This window comes from Parambassis ranga, chromosome 14 (genome assembly GCF_900634625.1).
Source record: "Parambassis ranga chromosome 14, fParRan2.1, whole genome shotgun sequence".
In the NCBI taxonomy this organism is placed as follows: Eukaryota; Metazoa; Chordata; class Actinopteri; family Ambassidae; genus Parambassis; species Parambassis ranga.
The window spans coordinates 19,585,677-19,599,773 of record NC_041034.1 but is presented as its reverse complement, the minus strand read 5'-3'; the positions used below and the strand labels follow the sequence as shown (position 1 = coordinate 19,599,773).

At 41.3% G+C, this 14,097-nt stretch overlaps 1 protein-coding gene across 1 annotated transcript; it reads left to right on the top strand.

Annotated features, from left to right (window-relative positions):
• The first annotated feature begins 7,406 nt into the window (after nucleotides 1–7,406).
• On the top strand, nucleotides 7,407–12,258 carry msantd2 (Myb/SANT DNA binding domain containing 2). Its single transcript, XM_028421739.1, has 4 exons — nucleotides 7,407–7,842; nucleotides 9,620–9,875; nucleotides 9,957–10,020; nucleotides 10,509–12,258. The coding sequence occupies exons 1-4, from the start codon at nucleotides 7,411–7,413 to the stop codon at nucleotides 11,422–11,424; spliced, it is 1,668 nt and encodes a 555-aa protein (XP_028277540.1). The 5' UTR covers nucleotides 7,407–7,410; the 3' UTR covers nucleotides 11,425–12,258.
• The last annotated feature ends 1,839 nt before the right edge of the window (nucleotides 12,259–14,097 follow it).

The window sequence follows — 14,097 nt, the reverse complement described above, 5'->3', positions numbered from 1 at the left end:
ATGCATCAAAAAAAGTCCTGACAAAGGCAACTGAGGAGTTAAAAATACTCAAAGCATGTCTTTACATTGCTTTTTTTCACTTGGAAAGATATTTGTTCATAGTCTTACTGACCTCACGTGTGATTTATTACCTATTCATGCCTACGTATCAGCCACTGACTCTGACTAACTTACTCCCAGTAGTTATTACATGCTGGACATTGAGACGCAGCCCCACTGATCAGGTCAGCTGCAGAGGCTAATGCTGTATTGAGCTGTGGACAGGATGCGGGTCAAGGGGGCCTGGCTGGTGCAGCTGCTCCACACCTGGTGTCCAAGCTCCTCTTCACTATAAGGAGGTGCATTCATCCCTCATCTCTCTCAACCTCCCTTCAGAGATGCTCCACACTGATGAGATCAAGTGACAACAGTGACCATTACCTCTCCTTCATTCATTCATTCCTTTGTCTCTGTGTCACTGATGGGAATTATGTGTCGTATTGCTGACACCAGGGATTGAAAGTGCTTCATGAAATCAGGTGCATATGTTTGATGTTTAAAAAAATCAGCAATCAAAGAAGGAGCACATTTAGATTGTGATTTATGGATATCTTTTGTGGTGACATTGCAAACTATATCATTACCAACCAATTATTTGTATCTTGATTTAGCATTCATGAGATGTTAATGAGCTGAGAAATGTCTCTAATTCAAAAAGCTGTCTGAGATATTCAGATTTAATTGGCTAATGGTACCCAGCTGCTGACCATTTAGCATTGCATAAAAAACTTTCATCTGCATCTTTTATTTATTTACTATTTAATCATGTAAATCTACACAACAACATCCGATTATTTTTACTTTCTGACCTCCCCTGCTATGGCTGGATTAGCTTTGAGGCTGCTCTTTACCTTCATCCTTCCAGAAGTGATTGAACTTGGATTCCCTTACTCTCCCTGCCACCACTTCCTTCCTCCAGGAGCAGGGAGGCGTGACATGACTTTGGCCCTGACCCTGAAGCCCTACCTGGGTGTTTTGTTTGGAGCGGGTGGAGATCAGATGTTTTTTGGTCATTACACCACCTCTCATTACGTCCTCCCATCTCATCCGAACAAACCTAATGAGACAGTGTTTAATGTCCAGAGTCCCTCCATGCCCCTGATCTGCGTGTGTTAGGGCGAGTCGGGCCAAATTACCCCGACGTCTCCTTCAGTGATGGCACCTGGGCCCCCTTGTCGCTTGGGGGAGGTTAGCTCAGGATAGGGGAATCCATTGGGAGGGTGAAGGGTGGGGTTGAGGGGGAAATCTGGGCCCAGCTGGATGAAGTTAAAGAGGTAAATGCTGATTGGGGGGTGAGGGGGGTTTGATGACAGAGGCGTTTGAGTTTCAGCATCAGGAGAATCAGCAGGAGACTCATGTGGGTTCTTTTGTTCGAGGACATGTGGGAGAATCCAAATGAACAGTCCACTGGAAGATGCCAGAGCTGGGGGGTTCAGGGTTTCATGTAAAGGCTTAACAAAGGACACCGGTCTGTCAGGAGTGATGTTATTTGTGAGTTAGGTGAACTGCATTTCAGACAAAACTATTATTGTCCTCTGTGTTAGCCATAGTACAAATATTCCTAGTATGCTAGGAACAACCTGGAGACAGATCATACATACTGGAAATGTGTCATATGGTCAGATGAAACTAAACTAGAGTTCTTTGGTCCCAGAGATGTTGGCCTCACTCTCAGACAGAAAGGACAAACATGGTGGTGGCAGTATATTGCAGTGGAGATGCTTCAGCGTGTCTGAAACTGAAAAAATCTTGTCAAAGTGGAAAACCATGAAAAAGGAAGACTATCAGAATATACTAAACGAAAACATAGTAGCCAGTAGCAAAAATGTATCTTGGACCTCATTTCTTCTTCCAATATTACAATGACCTGAAGCATACATCTCTTCTAGTAAAGTAGGCTACTACTAAGTAAAGTGAATATCATTGACTGACCTGCACAAAGCGTTGACTTAAATGTGCGAAAATCCTTGGAGTCTACTAAAGACCAGAGTCCATGCCAGGAGATCATCAAATGGAGGAGCATGAGAGATTCACCAAAGAGATGCGACTCCAGCCTGCACAAAAACGATACACAATTAACTATTCATGTTGCCCTTGTTATTTTTAAGCTTTGACATTTGTTTTCTGTGTCCAACTTAAAATAGTATAAGCTTCCTCAATAAAATAAATATGTTGTGTTAATTTTTTTTGCTCTAATGAACATGCAAAGACGGACAGGGTTAACAGGTTGGTGATTTTGTCTCCAACTGTACCTCTTTTGGACTTGTGGAGTCTCAGAGAGATTTTGCTTTCAGCTAAAAAAAAAAAAAAAAAGCAAAGGCAGTTGGCAGATGGGGTGATTTCCACCATGACTACTCTCTTTGAGCCTGTGTGCTCAAGATGACACGTCTGCCACAATCAGTATCAGGGGAGGCAGCCCAGGCGGCTGGTCATTTCACAGCTCTCTGATAATGATCCAATCGGAGGCCTGGGATGATGTGAATGAGATGACACTGGGATGGATGGAGGATGTGAAAAGCCTTGGCTGAGACTGATGGCTCCATCTCAAAGAAAAACTGTACTTTGGGACTCTGAAAGGCTGAATATGGATTAGCCATTGTGCTACTACAGTGCAGAATCTCTGTTTTTTTACTGCTTTTAGCACTTTTTTTTAAACAATTCCATGTAACCCGAGAGCTTTTAAAAGGTGCTGGAATACATTTAAGTCATAATTACAACACAGGTTTGCTTTGCAGGACAAGGACCTTAATGAAATAACAGTTCCTGACAGGACAGTCAAAAAGCTGATAGGTGGTCAAACATGCTTTCAGTATTCAAACACTGCCAAGTACAGCTTGGACTGAGGTCTTACATTAAAAATGCAAAATGGAAAAATGATGATGATGAGTTTATGTGATTAGCCAGTACTAATGCCATACCATCAGGGGTTTCTAAATCTTGCATAAAAAATGCATAGGAAAGTATTTCACTGCATACAAAGTTAACCAGCTCCTCTGTAAAAGGTGTGCATGTGAGTGTAAAAGCTGGCTGAGAAATAAAGTGCGAAAATAACATAAATACAGCCAGGTGCAAAAATTTTTTTGGTCTCCATTGATGAATTCATTTTTTTGATAGAGGGGATTTTTTTTTAACATTTGTTACTTTAAATTATATTAAAATGTAAAATGTGTTTAATTTGTATTCATAGTTATGGGCATGACTGCAAATACCCTGACTTTAAGCAAATGACTGACATGACTGCTCAACAAAAGTGAACTTGGTGGCTAGCTGCTGTGTAGGTCATAAACCCTGCCTCCTGCATGTTAGTGGATAGGACAATAAGCCAACTAGAAACTAAAATACCAAAAAATATATGTTTTTTATTTTTATTATTATTATTTATTATTGTCAGCAGCTATGACTGGCTGATCTGTTACACTGCAATTGATACAGGATTAGTTGCTGCATGGACCCTGTTTAAGTCTTCTGTATAAACAGTGTGTGTTATGTGGTTGTGACAGCAGGGGGAACCATTTTACAGAACACAGTAGCCTGGCTATACAGATGTTACAGTCTATACCTTTAGAAACTGGCAGGTGCTGACTCACAAGTACAAGCTTCCTGTTTCTGTGGCAGCCAATCCATATCAGTTCCACTTGTGCACCACATCCTTTGCCCATATTTAGATTAACCAGGGATCCAACATGGCAACATGGCAATGGTCGGAGCCTCCCATAGAAACTTAAAACAGATTCTCAGAAACGTGTGGGTGACATCACAGATGCTTCCGCCATACAGTCTAGGAGCTGACCCAGAAAAAAAAGCATTCCTAAAGACAAGGATCTAGATTTCATTACACATCAGGACCTTTGAGCATGTATGAGAATGGGCTGCTGTATCAAATCTCATTTTTATGGTTCAAATTTAAGCACAAGACCTGCAGCCAGGTGCTCATCTGACAGTACCATCAAATATATGACGACAGGCTGCACTTTAACTTCATAATCATCATGTCACTTCACACATGTAGAATAATGAGTTTGGAGCTGTAAGATGCGCTTCAATGAAAACACTTGAGGCCATTCCTGGCATTGTCATTAATACTGAGGCTCATGGGTAACAGATGTGGCCCAATCAAAGAACATAAATCCATCACCTGACTGAAGGGGGATTTAGTCTGGCAGTTGTCAGGGGGACAGAGCTTAATTTTTTAGACCATCTCTGAGATCAAAAAGAAAAGAAAACTATGCTCTAAGCTCTAGTGTTCAGAACAACAGATATCCTGGTTGAGGTCAGTGACATTGCACAGTGAAGAGGAAAATTGCTGTTTTAAACTATAGAGTCGCAGAAAATCAAAAGAAACACTCATATGTGAAATTAAACAACACAAACGACCAAAAAGAACCTCCTCCCTCCGTCTCCGTCGAATCCAATCAATTACAGTTTGAAAAAGCAAATCGCCCCTCTGATGATAAACCCCGGATTATGATCACAACCATTCCTTAATTACAACAAAAGCTATGCTCAAACTTCACATTCATGAGGCATCGGCGGTGCTGAAAGGTGAAGTCAGTGTCCTGAACGTGTGCAAATAAAGTCCCATCTCATTAACTTTAAGTTATGTCTGTACATGTCCCCAGAATATAATGGCCCTCTCTTCGTAGTACGTAGATTAACACAGATCCTCACTGTTTTGTTCAGAGGTGCTTGCAGGAATATTAAAACACAAATGAGGCCATGGAGGAGCTGACCTTTTTTTTTTTTGGATATGCCAGCGGAGCTTCTGTTTCTGATCTTTAGAGGTTCTCACTGAGGTAATTTGGGCAAGTAAGTGCAGCCGTTAAGGTGTGTACTGGGCATTTGAAAAAATAAATAATAACAAAAACTGCTGTGCATAGAAACCATGTTTATGATGATACAAGCAAGCATAATGCTTGCAGTTGTTGTTCATTTTCTGCTATACAAATATAAGAGAAAGTCCACTTACTGATAATTGGTGTACATTATGGTGTATATTACAAACCACTGACTGTTTATTACAACACATTATCATGAAAACACATAATATTCTGATGGATCCTGCAAAGAATTACACTGCTAAAAAATGATGTTTTAGATCTGATCAGAGCAATTGAAGTAAAGTACTGGTGGTGTACAGTACATCGCTCCATGTCTATAAGCCTCTGTCTGTTTCATGCTGCTAGCTTTGGCTCTTTGTTCCTGTTTTTCTTTTATGTATCATGAGGTTTGTATCTAGTGCTCACCTGTCCATGTGTGGCCCAAAGCATTCCTGACAAAATGCCCTCCAAGAGAAACTGCAGACAGTCACTCCACACCAGCTGTCCACAGAGGGTCTTAGTATTATAAATACAACTTCCTTTTGATATCTGTTTTCCTTGTGTATCCTATTTTATTTTGAAAGTCAGGTTTCCTTGTGTGTCCCTGTTAGTCTTACTTCCTCTTGTGTTTCCATCGTTGTTGATTACCTGCCCCACCCTGATTACTTTCACCTGTGTCCTGTTATCCTGTTGTATTTAAGTCCTGTGTTAATGTCACTTCTGATTTTACTGCAGTACTTGTTCCAGAGTCTTCAGTGTTACCAGTTTCTGTTGTTTTTGTGGCTTACAGTATTAAAAGCTCACTGTTTTTGCGTCAACCTGGTTGTCTCTATTTCGATCCTTCAAACTGAAACTGAAACATAACACTATTTTATCTATTAATTCCCGATTCTTACAGTGATCTGAAAAGACATGAGAAGGCTAAAGATACACATAAAGTTGGGCCATGTTGATGATGTTGATGACAGAGATCCCTCCTGGATATGACAGTGAATAAGAGTAAGACATACACTATAATGTATGTGCATGCTGATCATGTTGAAGGAACATGGCATCCAGTGCAATAATGTGTCAGCCTGTGTTACAGGATCATTTAGAAAGTCTATGGCACAGCGACCTTACAGAGACCATACATGGCAAAAGACATATTCACTGCTTGTATGAGGCTTTCTGTATAGGACTTAGGTACACTTGGTTAATAGAAGATCACCAGAGCCTTATAAGCCACACTGATGTTTATACAGCCCCAATAGAAATCCATTTGTAATTGGTGTGAGGTGTTTGTGTAACATTTCATCTCTTCCTGACAGGAGACATGTCACCTGACACCTGTCATCTCATTGACAGCCCGGTGTTTCCTGTCTCTGACCTTTATTGAACAGCCTGTAGTGTAAAGTCCTAATTCAAAGAGAATCTTACTATCCCTTTGGACAGGTCAGGACCTCGCTGACCACAGACATGTGCTCACAAAACCAAAGCGTGGACAGATGGCAGAGCAGCCTGGAATGAGTTGTAGTCCCTGAAGGAAACCAATCAAACATTGTCACAAAGAAGATGAAGTAAACAATGACACAATCCATCAATCGAGCCATCAAAAGACCAATTATACACTCAAAAGCCAATAAAAGGTCTCATTCAGTGCTCAGCAGTGACCGTGTCCTGTTGGACTTTGCCCTCCATGAACCACAGAAAGAAGGTGTATGTGCCTGGGGCTTCTGAATTCATGCTGTAGTGTGCTTTCATTTAAAACAGCAAATTTGGATTTAGAAACACTGAGTTATGCAGCCTGTACTTGACAGTAATGCTAAGGTTGTACTTGACTAGAATATACTGAGAATAAACAATATATCATCAAAATTTGACTAATAAATACAACTGTACATCATCTGGGATTCTTTCGTGTGTGTGTGTGTGTGTGTGTGTGTGTGTGTGTGTGTGTGTGTGTGTGTGTGTGTGTGTGTGTGTGTGTGTGTGTGTGTGTGTGTTATTTTAAAACTATGTTGCAGAATACAACTTGTTCTATGTTTTGAAAATTAAACAGAAGAATACAAAAAAGAGAGGATAATTAATGATGCAGATGAAGCAGCCTGTAACAGCCATTCAGTGGGATGACACCCAAACATGACATTGTGTTCCCACAGTTGCATTTTAAAGGGTTCAGTCTCTACATTTGAGTTGAACTGCGGGTGATGCAGAGCAGTCAGGAAGTGCTGGTGTGGTTTTCGGTGAGATGATGCTGAGTAAAATGACATGTTAGTTAGTTTGTTTGTATTCTTTTAGTGCTTTGGATTAGTCATTGAAAATTGCCTTGTTAAAAAGCAAAAATATAAAAATAATGAAGAAGTATATAAATCATATTGTGAAGGAGCGAAGACGTTTGGAAGAATTATGTCAATCACTCTTGACATGACAGTGTGCGTGGGCCAGATTATGTGTGACTGCTGTAACACTGGAGGAGAATCCACCGGGATCCACGCCGTGATTTCTCCACGCCTTCTCCCGTAAAGCCCCGCACGTCACCTTCCCTCCCCCTCCCCTTAGCAACAGAGGCAACATGGCGGCGTCCAGTAACGCGGAGCATTCTCCAGAGATATCGACGCCGTTAAAAATCCCGAAAACCGAGGTGCCATCCCCGGAGTCGGAGGATTTGAGTGACAGTAATCAATACCACTCCAATCCCTCGACGCCTAACCGCTTCTCGCCTTTGAACGTGGGCTCAGGGACCGCGGGCCGGACGGCGGCCTCATCTTCCTCCAACAGCTTCACCGCTTGCCGAGGGATGTCGTGGACGCCGTCCGAGACAAACGCCCTCATCGCGGTCTGGGGAAATGAGAGGCTGACGGAGGCGAGGATGCAGCAGCTGGAAGTGGCCGGCACCGTGTTCTCCGGAAAGGCCCCCGGTCCTGCCATGTACGAGCGGGTGTCCAGAGCCCTGTCGGAGCTCGGATACGAGAGGACCCCGTCTCAGTGCAGGGAGAGGATGAAGGTAAATGGTGCTATGAGGGCGCAGCAGCGCTCCTCCATCATCAGGACCTGAACCTGTAGATACGACACCCAGCTGGCGCTGCTCAGGGTTATATTACAGTATGTGTTACTGACACATAATTCATATAAGAGTAATATTATTTATATTTGTTACAGCTAAAGCACAGGTTAGCTATCAGCCCATTCAATTCCACTGTGTCCACAGTTTAAACATGAATATTCACACACACAATCACCTTGTGATGAGCAGCAGATGTGTCATAAGCCCTATGTTTCTGAGGGTGAGGCCATTCAAATATTCATCCATTCATTTGTTCATTCATTCATCACAAGTTACAGTTACATTACTCATATTTTTGACATATCCATGAGAATCCCTTTGTTGTTTTATTATATATGTTGAATAGCACATACATGAGGTTTATCCACATTGGATTAATTCTACTCAGCACAATACTTTTTGCCATTTTACTTGCTTTTTGTTTTGATCACAACTGCAATGAGTAATATGGTCCTTTTTTGTAACTTTTATTGATGGTGCATCCTCTCAAAGTGTTCAGAGGGGTAATAGGACTTGCTGCCAAATTCAGCTTGTTGGTTTTTGCAGTAGGACAGCAGGTGTTGTGATACTGACCTGTAAAACTGGGATCACAGATGATGCTGCAAGAAAGTGTTGTTCACAGTGTTGTGCACACTGCTACAGACGTCTAATGCAGTTTTCACATTCACAATTCCAAGTGTTAGTCAGTTAGGGAGTCATACAGTTGATATTTCCTAAAATCTTGTCATAATTTAACACTATTGCAATTGAGTCTTTCAAAATAAAAGCCTTCAACTGTCTTCACAGTAAAAAGTGTATTTAATGTGCAACATTAACAAGGAGCCCTGTGTAAAATCCATATTAAAGTGCAGTTGAAGCCCCCCTACTAGCATCTAAGAAAAGCTGAGCCTATACAAAATTAATTTCATCATATATAGACTGAAAATGAGATTATGTTTCACATCTGAGTTAAGATAAATTCATGTATAAATAGATTTTAACAAACTTAGGGCCCAGACATTTCTGTCTAAATGAGGGTAGATTCATTCATTCATCCATGGATTATTCATTGATGTTTTATTTTATTTGTTATTTTACCCATCAGCACTCATATTTATGAGATACCCACAATGATCTTTTTGCCATTTGTATATTTATATATTTTTATGCCACTGATTAATCTCAACACATGACCCATTGCACTATACTTATACATGCAGCTCCAACACAAACATTGTATTCTTGTAACTTTGTCAATTGTCTAGTACCAGAGTGTCAGGAGCTGCCTAAGTAAATTCCTTGTGCTACATACGTGGCCAATAAAGTTGATTCTGATTCTGAAAACATTTAACGTGCAAATCTTATTTTGCAGGCTCACAGCATGAGAGCAGACAAAGTTTGTATTCTTTGGCGCCCCCTAGGGGGCTAGCCACCACTCTGGGTTAGGCTCTATGTATGTAACATGTCCATTTGTTCTCTGACATGAACAGTTTAACAGTCATGTCTAGCTGATCTAAACCACTTTATATTGATGTGGAATTGGTGCTTCCCAAATCCATTTCTCTTGGTTAATTCACCAACCAGCAAACACAGTGTACCCAGGATTTGTACAGTCACTTCTATAATTTCTGATCTCTGTATTCATCTCCTGTCATCTCACTATAGTTAGTTATGAAATTAAATACTCATTAAAAGAGGATACATTGTAAATCTAGTATTCTTATATTTATTCACTCAGACACTGCGGCGCTGCTACAGCCGCGTGAAGGAGCACGGCATCGGCAAAAGGAAGAGCAGCTACACCATAGAGCAGCTGGAGAAGGTGTTCGGACAGGGAGGCTGGGACTCCCAGAGCTGTGCCCCCGTTCTGATCAACAGCAGTGGCCTGTATCAGGAGATGGAGTCTGATGGCAGCACCCTGGAAGACTTTTCCCAGGAGGACTGGTGCAACCAGGTGCTGGACTCTGCATTCCAGGAGGGGGACATGGAGACTGGTGAGTAGTGTGTTAGCAAGTAGAGGAAATAACACAAAGAAAGTGGGTTTGAACTAAATATGTGCTTTTTGTCTCATCTAGAAGAAATCCAGGTGCCTAAAAACAGAGCGCTTCAGATACAAGCAGAGCTGTCAGAACACACCCAGTAAGTCAACTGAAGCGGGGACAGGGTCTGATCAGAGTCGTTTATTAGGAAACAGTTACTTAAGTCCTTAGTAACATGAGTCTGTCAGAATCGCTGTCTGCCAAAGTGTTATTTAGAAGCCAACCATTGGGGGGCGCCAAACTCCCATTTTCTGGATGTCTTGTCACATTTTCAGTCAGTGGGTGCTTATTAGTCACCACAATATAAGTCCTGCACCTCAGTGGAAACAGCATGATCATGACTATAACTGAGACAGAATTTAGTTTCACAATGGTTTATGTTTGGCAAATTATTAAACAAGACAAACTTGGACCTAACATGACCTGGATGAAAGAGAGCATCCACACACATTTGTTAGAAAAATACTTAAGCCAGTTAGAATTGTAAAATTAACATATGATAGTACAAATGATCTACAAACAATCACTGCTTGTAGAGCTATTTCTGACTACAGAAACCTGTGGTATTGTTTGTTTTGCTGTGTGCAGAAAGATGGACATGATGCAGACTGTAATACGTATACTTGAGTCAGTGCAGCTCAAGTGGGAGCACTTCCAGACGTGGACAGAGTTCTCAAGGCTGCACCTCTCCAACAAGCTGGCCATCTTCGGCGTGGGCTACAATACACGATGGCGCGAGGACGTGCGTTACCACTACGCTGAGATCAGCTCGCAGGTGCCGCTGGGCAAAAGGCTGCGCGAGTACTTCAACCCAGAGAAGCCTGAAGGCCGGATCATCATGACCAAAGTTCAGAAGATGAACTGGAAGAATGTCTACTACAAGTTCCTGGATATTACTATCAGCGAGGCACGCTGCCTGGAGCTGCACATGGAGGTTGACTGGATCCTGGTGTCTCAGTCCAAGGTGGCAGGCTGCAGCAAAGGCACATCCCACTACCTCCTTCCTGGGGACATCCCCAAGACCTATGGACTGTACGCTATTGGCTACGAGGCGGTGTCACTCTGCAATGACGCCACTCAGGCCTCTCCTAAAAGTGATGGTGAAGAGTACAGTTTACCTCAGTGCGGATCAGAGAATGGAGCTCAGAGTCAGCCCATTGGAGAAGCAGCGTGGCAGTGTGACAGGACTGGTGCAAAAGTCACTTACTGCTACCTAGGCATCGCTGAGGACAGGACCATACAGCAGTGTCTGTTCCGGCACTTTCAAGGCTCGGGTAAACACTATGTTCATGGCGAGCAGTCTGGTATGACAAGGTTCCTGCAAGAGAACTGTCGTGGCACCAGAAAAGGCCAGGATGGCGAAGGATGTGATGACCCGCCTTTTGCCATTTACATTAAATTTATTGAGGTGGAGCTGGACTTCCTCTCAGCAGGCTCCCTGGTGGAGTGCCTGGAAACTGCTGTGGGTTATCCCTTGAAATACAACAACAAAGAAACGTCTTAACTCAGTTTTTGAGATTTGTACTGACTGTACTGAAGATATTATTATTATTATTATAAGTGTTACAGACGGAAAGGTGACACATCTGTCACAGGCGTGTTCAAGAATCTGGCATATTTATAGTGCTGCAAATAATTATTGTTTTGATTATAAAATGCCAGTTATGTACTTGATGAGTTGGCTTAACTATAAATTAAGAAAATCAGTGGAAGGTGCAAGGTAATTTGCTAAAATCTGACAAGGATTTAAGAAGGAAACGCAACAAATTATTGAATTTGAGCATGAAATTTTGCAGCCTTTTAAGTTATCCTTTTTATGGAACCTTATCAAGTCTAAAAAGAATGACGATGCACATTACAAACTTATTGTGCACTAATTATTAATTAGTATCTGACCAAGCTGCACCATCCAACAAGTGTTGTTTTATGCTAATGTGCACTACAGAGGTTCTGCTGCTTGTTTAGTGTAGATAAATATTGCCTCATCAGGGAGCGCGGGGATGGCAAGGTGACTACTGCAGTATGCATCTGTCTACCTCAGTAGGATGTAGCAAACAAGGCAGCGAGGGGACCATAGCGTGTATTTATTCTGAAACTGCCTTCACTTTTTGTGGACTGTTGAGGTCTGGACCTGAGTTTAGGAGCAGTAATGGTTGATTTTTGCCTTATGTTTTGCACGTGAAACTGGGCTGCAGCTAGCGATGTTCCCATGCACATGAATCACTATTAGTCAGTGCGGATGGAATTGTTGATAAAGTTGTGTTAATATGTGAGTGTACTTTATGTGGGTCCTAATCCTGTAAGAGTTTGATTTTACGGTTAATTTCAGTATCTCTATTAGGGATGTCACAATGGATTTTTTTTTTGATAAATTATGCATTTATAATAATATATAGTATTATTTAATTCATATTATAATATTAAAATATGATAATAAAATATCAATTTCTTCTATTCTGATTGGTCTGCAATCAACTGTATCCAACAGGCAATGGCTACAATTGCAGGCTACAATGCAGAAGTGACCATTACTGTGGCTGCTGATAAATGACATTTTATTATAAGGCTGATATCAGTGTCTTGCCAATAATATGGTCCAACCATCATGCTTTCTAGCAGCCTGTGCTTGATTCTGATTGGTCAATGGTGGTAAAATATATGATACTTTAAATCCACAGTTTGTATAAAATGGGACAATCTTTCTGCCAAGTTGACATGTAGTAACCGAGATGGACAAGGTTTATTGATCTTGATCGTCCCATAATTCTCTTCTACCACTTGCTGATGTTTGATTTCAGATGGTGTACCAACCAGAGTATACCTTTTAAGCTGTGCCTGTAGCATGGTCATACATACATGCATCACTTGACTGGTCGGTTGTGCCAAAATGAGAACCACTGATAACATTGAGTGTATATACACATAAGCCAATGTTCATAGGCCGAGTATCTCTAGCTGCAGCCATGGAGTTGACTGTACTGACATGCTGTTACCAGCACCTCCCACATACTGGTATGTAAAATTCAGAAAGCAGTAAATCTTGCCTGTGTTCATGATAATCTGTTTTGTTTACAGGGAAGAAAAGCACTGATCTACAACTCTTCATCAGGTTAAGACTATAAGCTGCAGAGGTGAACTCACCCTTGACCAATAATCAAACTAAATCCTTTATGATTCCTGAGGTTATGTGCAATGTGCCAGGAAGGGACTGTGTAGAAAAGAAACAGTGGATACGTCCATTTTGAATCTATCTATCGTACATATATATATATATATATATATATCTATAATATATATATATTTAAGAATATCAATGTTCTCAAGCATTCCGGCTTTTGCAGACTTGCAATGTTCATTTGTTTGGGTATACAGTATATAAAGATGAATATGATATTTTCTATTTTATTGGTTGACACCATGTCTTGTATGTGATTGTTTCAAAGTCACCGTCTTGTATGTTTACATGTTTGAAAAACAATAAATGGGGCACTCACTGTCATTTGACACACAGTGAACATGGACTTGTGCTGTTGTTGTCAGCCATCACATTCACATGGTCAAAATACATATATGTTGGTTTTAAAATAAGAGAAAAAAATTTGGCTTGCAGGTGGTGTTCTGGAGCTGGTATGGACTCGACCATTCATTCTCCAAATTGCTTTTTCTGTCAGAGTCGCCATAGCAACGTCTCTAGCAACTTTCTCCAGTGGCTCCCATCCACACTGGGAGATGTAGTCCCTTTAGTGGGTCCTTGGTTGACCTTGTGCGGCCTCAGAGCTAGACTTTGACTCAGGCAGCAGCAGATTTACTGGTTTTGGCCAACCAACATTTTAAAATGGTCTTTTAGACAATTTAAGGATTCACTCAAAAAGTACCTTCCCAGGCAGTTTCCACTCTGGGCTTGGCAATATAAAGTCGGTCTCCAATGGAAGGCAATCTTGTGCACGCATTCTCTCATGTTCAGTACGTATTGCTAAAAATATTCTGTTGACATGTTTCTTGCAAAACATCCTCTTGTCCTTGAAACATTGCCAATAGGCCTCTGGTAACAACTCATCGCAAATGCATCTTTAACATCTGCTCAACAGGCTTCTTTGGCCTTTCCTGTCAATACCGATTGTGACATCAGGACACCATCAGCCTCAGACCAGTTTTCCTGACTAACACATTCAACAAG

What these genes read in the sequence shown, in the direction of transcription:
- msantd2 (XM_028421739.1), top strand. Translation starts at nt 7,411, where the DNA reads ATGGCGGCGTCCAGTAACGCGGAGCATTCTCCAGAGATATCGACGCCG. An exon ending in AGTGCAGGGAGAGGATGAAG is followed by an intron (nt 7,843 to 9,619) that starts GTAAATGGTGCT and finishes TTATTCACTCAG; the next exon opens with ACACTGCGGCGCTGCTACAG. An exon ending in GGAGGGGGACATGGAGACTG is followed by an intron (nt 9,876 to 9,956) that starts GTGAGTAGTGTG and finishes TGTCTCATCTAG; the next exon opens with AAGAAATCCAGGTGCCTAAA.